At 41.0% G+C, this 13,881-nt stretch overlaps 1 protein-coding gene across 1 annotated transcript; it reads right to left on the minus strand.

Annotated features, from left to right (window-relative positions):
• Positions 1-1,305: 1,305 nt before the first annotated feature.
• On the minus strand, positions 1,306-8,988 carry LOC133329005 (organic cation transporter-like protein). Its single transcript, XM_061537505.1, has 7 exons — positions 8,807-8,988; positions 8,428-8,684; positions 8,205-8,354; positions 3,985-4,399; positions 3,571-3,812; positions 1,511-1,784; positions 1,306-1,459 (listed from the first exon to the last, which is right to left on the minus strand). Exons 1-7 carry the CDS (start codon positions 8,950-8,952, stop codon positions 1,306-1,308), a joined length of 1,638 nt encoding a protein of 545 aa, XP_061393489.1. The 5' UTR covers positions 8,953-8,988.
• Positions 8,989-13,881: the final 4,893 nt, after the last annotated feature.

A 13,881-nucleotide genomic window follows, 5' to 3' on the forward strand; every position in this document is an offset into this window, starting at 1 on the left:
TGGTCTATAGGCGTGGATTTTTTAAATAATTTTTGAAGACCATGTCCTGGTCTATAAGCGTGGATTTTTTTAAATAATTTTTGAAGACCATGTCCTGGTCAATAAGCGTGGATTTTTTAAATAATTTTTGAAGACATTGTACTGGTCTACAAGCGTGGATATTTTAAATAATTTTTGAAGACATTGTCCTGGTCTACAAGCGTGGATATTTTAAATAATTTTTGAAGGCCATGTCCTGGTCTACAAGCGTGGATAAATAATTTTTAAATAAGCGTGGATTTTTTAAATAATTTTTGAAGACAATGTCCTGGTCATCTATAGACATATGGCTGGACTTCTATAGACGGACATTTACTTAGACAGACCAGAGAGTTTTTATAGGCAGTCTTCATAAAAGAGTTGCAGTCCATGTAGTGTCTATAGGTGAACTGAAGGACAGGGAATCGTGCTGAATGCCAAGTAATGTTTATAGAGGTGCTGAAGGCAAGAGTGTCTTTATGGACGTGTTGAAGGTCCAGGGGGACAAGGTGAAGGTCAGAAATTTTTATAGACGAGGGAAAGGACAAATTGATATTATAGACGAGGTCTCCATGAGGTCTACAAAAATGAGCTGAAGTCCAGGGAGTATTTATAAACTAGTTGAAGGCCATGTTGTCTTTATAGACGAGCTAAAGACCTGGGAATTTATTTACATGATGGCTAGGGAGACTTAATAGATGATTCAAAGGCCAGATAGTCTTTATAGGCGATCCAAAAGTCGGATAGATTTTCGAGCAGAAGGCCAGCGTGTCTTTATAGATGAGTTGAAACTTGGAAATATTTATATACAAACGGAAGGCCAGAAAGTGTTTATAGACAAACTGAGTGATATGGAATTTTTATAGACTGAACTGAAGACTAGAGAATTTTTATGGACGAACAGTAGTCCAGGCACATTTTTTATAGACCAGATGAAGACCAGGTAGCTGAGGGCTATTAAGTCTATAAGGTCGCGCTGGATGGCAGTGAGTCTTTTTAAACGACATGAAGTTCAGGGTGTCTGTGTAGAGGACCTGAAAGTCAGGGAGCCAGGGAGTCTTTATATAAAACTGGAGGCGTGGGAGCCTTTATATATAAAAAGATAGTCTGAAAGTTTTTTGTAGATGTGCAGAAGGATATGCTGTTTTTATATGGCTAATTTTTGGTATATTTATAAGTTACACAACTATGTTATAAGGGTATTATAGCTTTGTATTTCAATTTTCTATTTCTTTGGCAAATCTGTTTCAATTGTACAAAAAACAACATATTTTCCACACCAATATCTTAAAAATATGCACTGCTATCCGGATGTGTACTGGGGGTGGCTGAAGTCGTCAACGTATCCACCGATAGGGTACGTTTCTCCATAAAACTGAACATAAACCAGCGATCATTTTTTCCAAAATTTTCACCATCCTTGAGAGTTGTCGGAAGGGTTCTAAAAAGAAAATAATTAATTATAATACATCATTACACAGATAGTACCCACCTATTTAATGTCTCCGGTAACAGTAGACATAGACCTGCACCCACCAACGATATGAAACCCAAAATTATTTCCGGCAATGGTGAGAAATATTGCCGTGTATGCAAAATGTAGGAACTAAAGAAAGTAAAACCATAACCCATAACATGTACTGCGGCTACACCTTGTCCTCGAACACATGTTGGTATTAATTCGGTTGCATATTGGGCGCCAGAGTTATAGGCCACCGTGACACCAAAACGTCCAATAACCGAGAGGATTACTACCAATGTAACATCTAAAAGGAGATAGAGTAATTTCAGAAATAGTTGTATAGAATACTGACCTGGAAGGCTGACTCTAGAAAGAGAATTCTGAACTTTTATAAACGAAATGTTGCCCCTCAGTAAACTGGAAGTAGGTCTTCCATAAACAGAAGGCTGGACTTTTATAGGCAAAAAACTTGTATTTTATATCTATTATATATCTGAGCTATAGACTCAAGACTGACCTTCTATAAATCGAAGACTGATCTTCTATATACCGACAGCAATACTACTACGGAAAAAATTATGAACTATCACATAGAGACAAAAGGCTGGTCTCGTTTGACGGAATATTGGTTTTCTACACGCTGATGGTTTATATTCTATAGACAGAAGGCTACCCTCTATATACAGACACGAGTCTTTCTATCGACAAGAGATTGGGCACCTATAGACAGGAGGCTGGGCTTCTATATACAGGAGACTGGACATCAATGAAGAACAGAAGGTTCGGAAACCACGGACAGAAGAGTGACCTTGAAGGCTGGTCGTTTTGTGGACAGAACGCTAAACTACTGTGGAGAGAATGTTGATCTACTAGGAAGAGACAGCTGGCATCCTGTAGACAAAAGATTGTGTCCTTAATGCAAAAGGCTGGACTCCTATGGTCTGAAGTCTGGAATTATATAGACAGAATGCTGACTTTCTATAGACAAAGGTCTGACCTCCTATAGAGAGAATGCTGTCCCATTATGGATATGATCCCGTGGTTCTACAGATAAAAGACTGACCTTGAAGGCTGGCCTGCACAGGAGGCTGGACTTCTATGGACAGGAGGTTGGAATACTATGGATAGAATACTGGCCTTCCATAGACCGAAGGCTGAGCTCCTATAGACAGAAGGTCAGCTGCTATGGACAGAAAGCTGTCCTATACTGGGATTCCATAGACAGAAAGCTGTTCCATTAGAGATACAATGCTGGCTTTCTATGGTCTGATGGATGAGATTCTATAGACAGACTGCTGGCCTTCTATAGACAGAATGCTGGTAAATCAGCGATTCTAAGGCCTGAAGACTGACCTTCAAAGCTGGCCTGGACAGAAGGCTGACCTAGTTTTAACAGAAGTCTGATTGGACTTCTATAGGCAGAATACTGAAATACTATGGACAGAAGACTGGCCTGGAAGGCAAGCCTTCTATTGACAGAAGATGGAGCTAGAATAAAGCAGTCTTTCTATGGACAAAAGGTTGGACTTCTACGGTAAGAAGCTGGGATACTATGAACAGAAGACTGACTATAGGCAGAAGACTGTCCCACTATCGGTGTAAGGCTGAGATATAATGGGTCGAAATCTGATCTCCTCTGGAAAATACTGGTTTTCTACGCTCTGAAAGCTGACATTCAATGGAATGAAGGCTACGATACTATGGACACGAAGGGTACGATACTACAGGACAGAAAGTTGCCCTTCTATAGTCTGAAAGCTTACCTTCTATGCTGAGAAAGCTGACATTCTATCGTTAGAAGGCTGAGATATTGTGGAAAAGACTGGCCTACTGGCCTCAATAGAAGGCTGAATTGTGGTGGAAGGCTGGCTTTCTTTGGAAAAACGCTGGGATATCATGGACAGAAGGCGGCCTTCTGCGGTCAGAAAGCTGGGAATTTATAGATAGAAGCCTGGGTTTTTATAAACAGAAATCTTGACTTCTGTAAGACTGTATTTTTTAGAAAAATTTTCCCCGAATAATTCACCTTTACTTTTATTTTAGCGATCACATTTAAATACTAATAAATACACTCCACCTAATTTACTTACTCTGATCACTAGACGATTCCGCACTTTGGAATAGCAGCGCTCCCGTTGTTGAAATGAATATGCCACTCAGTAGCAAAGACATTGATGCCATGGCTTTGCGACCGATACGATCTTGCAGAGCAATTAGAAGTAGACAGGCTGGCAAAATGGCTGTGGCACTCAATGAAAACATGACAAATGGTGAAATGCCAAGACCTTGTACGTTACGTGAGACAGCATCGTAGCACAATGTGATCACCATACTAAACCCCAAGCAGCCAGGGGAAGCAGGAGGAGAGGAGGCAGATCACAACATCACGTTTCCGCCACATAACACATAATTGAACATTAATAACAGCTCATTAGCCATAAGAACTTTTTGCCTAAATGCTACAATAGCAGCGCATGCGCCTGAGCGCAGCGCCATTTACTTACGATTTGAAAAATAATATCAAAGTATTACGCCTGAGACGTGGGCTGGCAAATAAACCCAACAGATTCGGTTCCACTTTGGCTTTGGGCTGTTGCATTTGGCTACGTTTGCACTCTTCGACGAAGTCGACAAAAGCCGCCTCATCTACCACTTTACCATTTATTTTGGCCACACGTTTTAAACACTCCACAGCCTGATCGTATTTTTGCTTAGAGATCAACCATTGAACACTTTCGGGTACAATGAAATAGAAGAGTGGCACCAACAGAAAGGGTATGGAGGTGACCAAAAGGAATCCACGCCACGATTGCATTAGAACGGCTATCCAAGGTGCGGCAATTGATCCTAGGCAATAAAAGAAACCAATACAGATGCTGAGGCCGATGGTGCGCAGTGAAGGGCATAAATACTCCATAACTGTAAAAGAAAACCAAAATCGAAGAAAAAAGGAAAAGGGTGAGTCATCAAATGGTAGGGAATAACAACAAAGGTTATAAAGCAAGATTAAATAGAGCAGAGATCCAAGGGGTCTAGATAGATGATCTTAAGGTCCAAGAAAGATTTACAGGAGAGCCAAATATGACAGAACGTCCATAAAGAAGATGATGGGCTGGGAAATGGCCAACTATATACAGAAGTTAGTCCTACTAAAGCCATAATGTTGTCCTTCTGTACAGAAGGCAATGTTTCTACAGATAGGAAGGATTGCCTTCTATAGACGGATGAAGCATGATCTTTTACAATTACGATTACATGATCTGACTTGACAGAACGTTGGTTTTCTATATGCTATGAGGAAGGCTGACTTTCTATAGGTAGAACTCTGAACTTACATAGACAGCCATGGGTACTTCCATAGACAGACAGGAGTCCTTCTAGGTGGGCTCCTATAGACATGAAGCTGGAGTACAGGACAGAAGACAGGGATTTTACAGACAGAAGGCATGGCTTCTATTAACAGAAGGCTGAAGAGAGATATTCTATGGACAAAAGTCTGGGATACTCTGGACAATAGGCTGACGTAAGACGGTGGTGTTCTTGGTCCTAAAAGTTGGCATTAAATGGACAACTAACACACCGAAGACTAAGATACTATCTACAGAATGCTGATTCATTGTAGACAGAAGGCTGGCGTTCAATAGGCAGTACACTCACCTTCCCTAGACAGTGGGCTGGTCTTCTATTGACAGAAGCCTGTGATACTATGGACAAAACAGGCCTACTATCGACATAAGGCTGACATTCAATAGGCAGAAGATTAGTCTCCTTTAGACAGAAGACAGAGATACCATATACTGATGGCTGAACCATTATAGACACAAGGCTGGGTTTCTATAGACAGAAGGCTGGCCTTCAATTGGAAGAAGTCTGACCTCATATAGGCTGGGATACTATGGACAGAAGTCTGGCGTCCAATAGGCAATAGACAGACCTACTATAGACAATGGGCTGGTCTTCTATTGACAGAAGGAGCGACGGCTGTACTGGCCTACTATGGACAGAAGGATGACATTCAATAGGCAGAAGATTGACCTCCTTTAGACAGAAGGCTGAGATAATATCAACAGATGGCTGAACCTCCTATAGACAGAGGGCTAGAATACTATGAACTATAGGCTGGACCATTATTGATACAAGTCTGAGATTCTATGGATAGAATTTTGACTGGCTGACTGAAAGCTAAGAAAACTAAGATTAGAGCACAATCAAAGACCATAGGACCCCCATTAAAAAACTGTTGATCTACTATAGGAAAAAGACTAAACTTCTATAGACAGACATCTGATAAGTTTTCCTCTATATAATCCAGATTTATCGCAAGTCCAGGTGGCCTATTTCCATAGACGAGCTGAAGGTCCTGGAACATCATTTTCTATTTACGGATGAAGGGTACAGGGGAAGTTCATTTCAAAATATGAAGTTGATGGTAGAAGCATTTCTGTAGACGATCCGAGGTTGGGTTCGGAAGTCCATATAAGAGCCTCAATATAAAATCAGTCTATAAAAACAATTTAAAAATGAATGGGTTCAGCTAGTCAATAACGACTTAATTGCCTTGCACTCTATAATTATATCTTACAGCAGAAACGTACACAGGATTTCATTTCGGGGGGAGGACCCGGTAGTAGAAAATGAAAAAATTCGCTGTTGCAAACATAAATTTACTGTGACAAAAATTTATTTTGGTACGTCCCTGTCTTACAGTCATGTTCCGAGGGCAGGAAGTATGACCCAAACAAATAAAATTTCTCTCCACCACGTTTACAAAGTCTTGTCAGACCTTCCCTTCCGTTCATCTATAGAGACTCCCTTCCGTTCGTCTCTAGAGACTCCCTTCAGCTCATTTATAGAGACTCCCTTCAGCTCATCTATAGAGACTCCCTTCAGCTCATCTATAGAGACTCCCTTCAGCTCATCTACAGAGACTCCCTTCAGATCGTCTATAGAGACTCCCTTTAGATCGTCTATAGAGACTCCCTTCAGCTCGTCTATAGAAACTCCCTTCAGCTCGACTATAGCGATTACCTTCAGTTCGTCTTTAGAGACTCTCTTCAGCTCATCTATATAGACTCCCTTCAGTCCGTCTACAAGCTCCCTGAACTTTACCTCGTCTACATATAAAATCCGTCTACAGACTCCCTGAGCTCCACCTTGTATATAAGAAGTACCTGAGCTTCAGCTCGTCTATAAAAACTTCCTGGTTTCAGCTGGTCTATGAGGACTTCCTTAGCTTCAGCTCGCCCCCTGAGCTTCAGATCATCTATAAGGACTCCCTGAGCCTCAGCTCTGTAATAAAGATTCTTTCAAATTGTCTATAAATATTCCCTCACGATTCAGCTACAAAGACGCATTACTTTCAGACCATCTTAAAAGTCTTCCACAACTTCAGTTCGTCTATAAAATTTCTCTCCACCACGTTTACAAAGTCTTGTCAGACCTTCCCTTCCGTTCATCTATAGAGACTCCCTTCCGTTCATCTATAGAGACTCCCTTCCGTTCGTCTCTAGAGACTCCCTTCAGCTCATTTATAGAGACTCCCTTCAGCTCATCTATAGAGACTCCCTTCAGCTCATCTATAGAGACTCCCTTCAGCTCATCTACAGAGACTCCCTTCAGATCGTCTATAGAGACTCCCTTTAGATCGTCTATAGAGACTCCCTTCAGCTCGTCTATAGAAACTCCCTTCAGCTCGACTATAGCGATTACCTTCAGTTCGTCTTTAGAGACTCTCTTCAGCTCATCTATATAGACTCCCTTCAGTCCGTCTACAAGCTCCCTGAACTTTACCTCGTCTACATATAAAATCCGTCTACAGACTCCCTGAGCTCCACCTTGTATATAAGAAGTACCTGAGCTTCAGCTCGTCTATAAAAACTTCCTGGTTTCAGCTGGTCTATGAGGACTTCCTTAGCTTCAGCTCGCCCCCTGAGCTTCAGATCATCTATAAGGACTCCCTGAGCCTCAGCTCTGTAATAAAGATTCTTTCAAATTGTCTATAAATATTCCCTCACGATTCAGCTACAAAGACGCATTACTTTCAGACCATCTTAAAAGTCTTCCACAACTTCAGTTCGTCTATAAAGACTCCCTGCTCTTCCGTTCATCATAAAAAACTTGGAGAACTTCAGCTAATCTATAATGGGGTCCCTTAGCTTCAGCTCGTCTTTAAAGAACCCATGATCCTCATTTTTTTAATAGACACTTCCTGAGCATAATCTATAAAAATCTCGAACATGAGGTCTCCTTTACCCTTCACCTGTTCTACTAACACACCCATATATTGACGTTCTGAACTACAGCGCTACAGCCTGTATATAAAGACACCCTGAGCTTCAGCTCTTTTATTAGGCTCTTTGACCTTCATCTATGGACCGTGACCATTACCTCAACTATGAAAAATACCTGAAATTCCAATCCTTCCTTCCGTTCATCTATAAAGACTGTCTACGTTTACAAAAAAATCCCTGAATTCCTGCTCGTTTCTAAGGTCTCCTATAACCTTCAGCTAGTCTATAAACATTCCGATCAGCTTCATGAGCTTTAACCCGCCTGAAATGACTCCCTGAGCTTCAGTTCATCTACAGCCTTCATGCCCTTTATGTTCTCTACAAAGCTCATCTGATCTATACGGTCTCTCTGATATAATTATAATCGTCTACAAGACCTTCTATAAAGGCTCCCTTTAAAACGTCTACCCTTCGGAATACTTTTTATTACTCACCCAAAATATACATCATAACAAAATTGCTATCGGTGGCCAGTCCCGATATAAATCTAAAGAATGAAAATGTAACCAAATCAGTTCCAAATATGGTCAGGACATTTCCAAGCATTGCCACCGCATTGGCAATTATTAAAATTGGTAAGCGACCTAAAAAGAAATTTTTATAAATTATTTTTCAAAATAATAATAAATATCCAAATCCTCAAGGTCTCACACTTACCCACAATATCCGCCAGAATACCAAATACCAAGCTACCCACAACGGAGCCAACAAAGAACATACTTTGACCCAAGGTGGATTTCCAGGCATTATCACAAATCCAATTTAATTCACTGGTCAGACTTTCATAGCCCATATAGTAATCATAGTGGAATTGTGAACAACTTTGTGATGAATTATTGTGCAGTGGAACACAAGAAGATTGGGTGGGAGCGGAAGGTTTATAACCTTCAGATGGTAGCAAATCTTCAGCACACCTAAAAAAAGTAATATAATGAACAATGATTTGATTTTTTTGAAACTAATAACCACTTTACCGGCCTAACAGTGTTCGGTAAAAAAAAATCGAATACCCACCTCCCATACATTTCTTACTCACCAATACTTGGGCACAAAACTGATAATCGTTTGCGAGTAATAATGCATGGCCGAGAGCAGATTGATGACGCAAAAGAGCAACAACATGATCGCCTGTAAACGATGACGATCGCCACACTTCTCAAGAAACTTGTCGAGCTCTATCATATTGTCGGTGGTCGTGTCGGTGGCAAGCAGCTGTTTTCTATTATCGTATCTCTCTACCTCGCCTCACCGTATCTACGTCTTGATGGTTTGTTATTGGTTTCGTTACCGGTCAATGTGCTCAGTAAACTTGTCAAATTAAATGTCACTGTGCTTTGTTTGTAAACACGAGAATTGTTTTTATTTTCAGTTTGTTTTTGTTTGAGCTTTTTGTTTTCTTTTTGTGAGGAAGCGTGTAAAAGTTTTTCGTCAATTTATTTATTCACCATCACGCTGTATTAATATTTTTGTTGTTGTTGTTGATTTTTTTATGTGAGCTCACATGTGTATTAAAATAATTTACTTAATTATTATAATCGCTGAAATGCAAGCAAGTCAGAGCAGATAATTATTGTTGGCGTTACGCTTGTTACGGCGTTGTTGCAGAACAAATGCGTCTTGAAAATTTGCGTATCGCAGTTAATAAGGAATAAAAGGATTCTTGAAAGATTTTTTATAGTCTAGTTTTGAGGGACTATAAGGCATATGTATCTCTTCAGACTTAAATTTATAAACGAATATTTTTGAGGCATCGGTACCTCTTCATGTCTAGATTTTTAAATAAAGAAGAGTATACTTTAAAGAATATTTTTGGACATCTGTACCTTTTCAGGCGTGGATTTTTAAAAAATGAATTTTTGAGACATCTGTTTTACCTTGCATGCGTGAATTTTTAAAGAATATTTTTAAGCAATGTGTTCCTCTCCAAGCGTGGTTTTTTAAAAACATTTTTTGAGGAACCCCAACCTCAAGACGTGGATAAGAGGCACCTCTACCTCTTTAGACCTCTTCAGAATATTTTTCTAGGGCATCAAAACCTTTTCATCTGTACCTCTTCGGGTGTGGATTTTTAAAGAATATTTTTCTAGGGCATCTGTACCTCTTCAGTCGTGGATTTTTAAAATAATATTCTTCTAGGCCTTCTGTACCTCTTCAGGCGTAGATTTTTAAAGAATATTTTTCTAGGGCATCTGTACCTCTTCAGGTGCGGATTTGTAAATGAATATTTCAGTTCAGGCGCGGATTTTTAAAATAATATTTTTGCAGGGAATCTGTACCTCTTCAGACCCCTTCAGGATTTTTTAACGAATATTTTTAAGGCATCTGTACCTCTGATTATTTTATTTCAGGTGTGGATTTTTAAAATAATATTTTTGTAGAGAAACTGTACCTCTTCAGACCCCTTCAGGATTTTTTTAACGAACATTTTTCTAGGCCATCTGTACCTCTTCAGGCGTATATTCTTAGAAGAATATTTTTCTAGAGCATCTGTACCTCTTCGGGCGTGGATTTTTAAAGACTATTTTTCTAGGGCATCTGTACCTCTTCGGACGTGGATTTTTAAAGAATACTTTTTGAGGCATCTATACCTCTTCATACCCGTTCAGGATTTTTTTAACGAATATTTTAAGGCATCTGTACCTCTTCAGGTGCGGATTTTCAAATGAATAGTTTTGTTTAGGCGTAGAATTTTAAAGAATAAATTTTAAGGCTAATGCATGACCTGAATAATTCATTACCGGTGAATCAAAATGGCGTATAACGACGGTCAAGGGACAGGCGAAATTGGTTGCTATAAGCGACCAATGGTTCAGCCACGACAATAAATACTACCTCCAACTAAACCATGGTAAAGCTGATTGGCAAGGTTTCATAGATTTAACAAATCGCCGTAGCTAAGAGGAATTTCCGAGACATCACCACTGCTGCAGCCGCCCGCCATATACCTGCTGGTCGTATACCCGAAGTGAGACCAAACTTTCCAGCAGAGGCGACGGTCCTTGCGAATGAGCGTGATGAACTTCGTCGTACAACACCTGAAGACCCAACAGTGAAAGAACTCACCCTTGAAGTCAACAGATTAGTATGCGAGCACAAGCGGAAAAAGTGGCTAGACAACCTGAAGCTTTGCAACAAGTAAATTGTGGGAAACGGTTAAGTCACTCTCGAATCCCGGAAGGAAGCATGATAGAACGGCGGTCACGTTTAACGACCTAACGGTTCTGATCTGATCCGAAGAGGTACGCGAGTTTTTTAACCGACAGTTTATAGAGCACCCCGAGAGTGACAAGGCGAAAAGAAGTGTGTTACGTCGTATTAGAGCCCTCCGAGCCGAGAAGGTACCACTACAATTTACCAAGGATGATGTTGCTGATGCTATTCGAAACGCTAAATCATCCAATGCGTTGGGCCCGGAAGAAATCTCAATGGTTATGCTGAAACTAATGGATGAATCTGGAGTAGAGTACTTAACTGCTGTTCTCAACGTGTCGTTAGCCACCCACATTGTTCCTGAAGCCTGGAAAATAGACAGGGTGTCCCGCTACTCAAGCCAGGCAAGGATGCCTTCTGTCTCCAGTAGCAAAGACGCGTGAGTCACTATTCCTCCCTCTGATGAAAAGTAGGTTTCCAGTCCCTCAACATCAACATGGATTCCGGAGGATGCACCGTACAACTACAGCATTACTCGCCATAACCACACATGTAAGCAGAAGACTTAACCAGAACAGGCCTTGCGACAGAATAGACTTAGTGGCTCTTGACTTATCGAAAGCCTTCGATGCTTTCAATCACGCCAAGCTGTTCGAGGACATATAGAAGACCAACCTCCGGCCTAGTGAAACGTTGGATAATAAATTTCATATGTGGTCGCCAGTCATATATGGAATTGAGAAACAAGTCTAAAACCCGTGGAGTGAAACAGAGAGTTATCTTAGGTGGGGTCATATCTCCGAAACTGTTTAACATCTACCTTTCTGAAATTCCACAACCACCGGTACGATCATGGTTGGCAATTGTCGATGACCTCTGAGAAAGGTTAAATGTCTACATAGCTGATTTAGTACAGTTCTTTCATGCCAAATCCACAGCCACTCTGTTCACCATGAAATGAAGCTCCCACTGAACATCATGGTCGATGGTGCATTAATTCCGACCACAAACTATCTCAAAATTTTGGGTGTAACATTCAATATCTTATTTAAGTCGTCCACACAAGCATTCGCTGTTTGATATAAGATGAAAGCAGAAAAAAGGTCCTCAAATCGCTTGCCGGCAGCTCTTGGGACGCTGATAAAGATACCTTGTTGACGTCCTACGAAGCAATAGGTCGGAGACAAGCTATGCGACCCCAGTGTGGTTCGCGAATGTAAGCGATACTCAGTGGAAAAACATTCAAACCTGTCAGAATGCCGCCTTGAGAACTGCGACAGGGTGCCTCCTTATGACGCCAGTGAGGAGGCAATGGTTGTACCCGTATATCGTCACAACAGAATGTTGTCGATGCAGTACCTGCTTGGGTGTTATCGCAGGCATCATCCATGCCATCATCTTATGGATAAGATTCCCCCACCCAGGCATGTAAGGAGAGACCTACATGATCTAGAGAGGAAGGTCAAACGGTATAAAATAGAACCCCTAGATCAACAGGCTTATCGAGCTGGAATTGCCGGCATTCACACGGAAGCTGTGACCCAGCTTATGGACTAATATCATGTGAATGCAGTACTCAAAGTCCACCCAGCACCTACAGCAGCAGAAGAACGACAGCTGCCTAGACAAACGAGAGTGGTTTTAGCCCAATTAACATCAGGATGGTTCAGCCAACGCAATTCGTATTGGACCCGAATTGACAGCACGGTTCCAAACACATTCCCGGCGTATGGACTTCGACCACACGATACGCTTCACCTATTTAACTATCATACTAAACGCACTCATCTGTCTCTGGAATCTCTTTGGACGCATGCGATGAAGATTGCAACCTTCCAGAACCAGGAAACAGAGGAGAACCAGAATAATAGAAAATACAACGAATATATAGACAGTTGCTAAAACAACTCGTCTAGAAATACACCCTTCAGCTCGTCCATAAAGACTCCCTTCAACTCGTCTATGAAGACTCCCTTCAACTCGTCTATGAAGACTCCCTTCAACTCGTCTATGAAGACTCCCTTTAGCTCGTCTATAAAGACTCCCTGCTTCAGCTCGTCTATAAAGACTCCCTGCTTCAGCTCGTCTATAAAGACTCCCTGCTTCAGCTCGTCTATAAAGACTCCCTGCTTCAGCTCGTCTATAAAGACTCCCTGCTTCAGCTCGTCTATAAAGACTCCCTGCTTCAGCTCGTCTATAAAGACTCCCTGCTTCAGCTCGTCTATAAAGACTCCCTGCTTCAGCTCGTCTATAAAGACTCCCTGCTTCAGCTCGTCTATAAAGACTCCCTGCTTCAGCTCGTCTATAAAGACTCCCTGCTTCAGCTCGTCTATAAAGACTCCCTGCTTCAGCTCGTCTATAAAGACTCCCTGCTTCAGCTCGTCTATAAAGACTCCCTGCTTCAGCTCGTCTATAAAGACTCCCTGCTTCAGCTCGTCTATAAAGACTCCCTGCTTCAGCTCGTCTATAAAGACTCCCTGCTTCAGCTCGTCTATAAAGACTCCCTGCTTCAGCTCGTCTATAAAGACTCCCTGCTTCAGCTCGTCTATAAAGACTCCCTGCTTCAGCTCGTCTATAAAGACTCCCTGCTTCAGCTCGTCTATAAAGACTCCCTGCTTCAGCTCGTCTATAAAGACTCCTTGCTTCAGCTCGTCTATAAAGAATCCCTGCTTCAGCTCGTCTATAAAGAATCCCTGCAGCTTTTCATCTCGTTTATGAAAGTCTCTCATCAGTATAAAGACTCTCTCAAGTCTGCTAATGCATAAAAATAACTAGAGGATTCCGAATATTTATATATTATTTCAATTATCAAGTGAAATTCGTTTCTTTTCATTATAGTAAAATTAAAAATATTTTGTGTTTTATTTTTTAATCACTTTTGCTGCTGTTTATACCCTTCACCACACTGTGGTACAGGGTATTATGTCTTTGTGCATATGTTTGTAACAGGCAAAAATAATC

The sequence above is a fragment of the Musca vetustissima genome, unplaced genomic scaffold, assembly GCF_032173495.1.
Source record: "Musca vetustissima isolate MV318-11 ecotype Yass unplaced genomic scaffold, APGP_CSIRO_Mvet_v1 utg947598, whole genome shotgun sequence".
NCBI lineage: Eukaryota > Metazoa > Arthropoda > Insecta > Diptera > Muscidae > Musca > Musca vetustissima.

What these genes read in the sequence shown, in the direction of transcription:
- LOC133329005 (XM_061537505.1), bottom strand. Translation starts at nt 8,952, where the DNA reads ATGATAGAGCTCGACAAGTTTCTTGAGAAGTGTGGCGATCGTCATCGT. An exon ending in TTGATATTATTTTTCAAATC is followed by an intron (nt 3,813 to 3,984) that starts GTAAGTAAATGG and finishes CTTGGGGTTTAG; the next exon opens with TATGGTGATCACATTGTGCT. An exon ending in GGAATCGTCTAGTGATCAGA is followed by an intron (nt 1,785 to 3,570) that starts GTAAGTAAATTA and finishes ATCTCCTTTTAG; the next exon opens with ATGTTACATTGGTAGTAATC.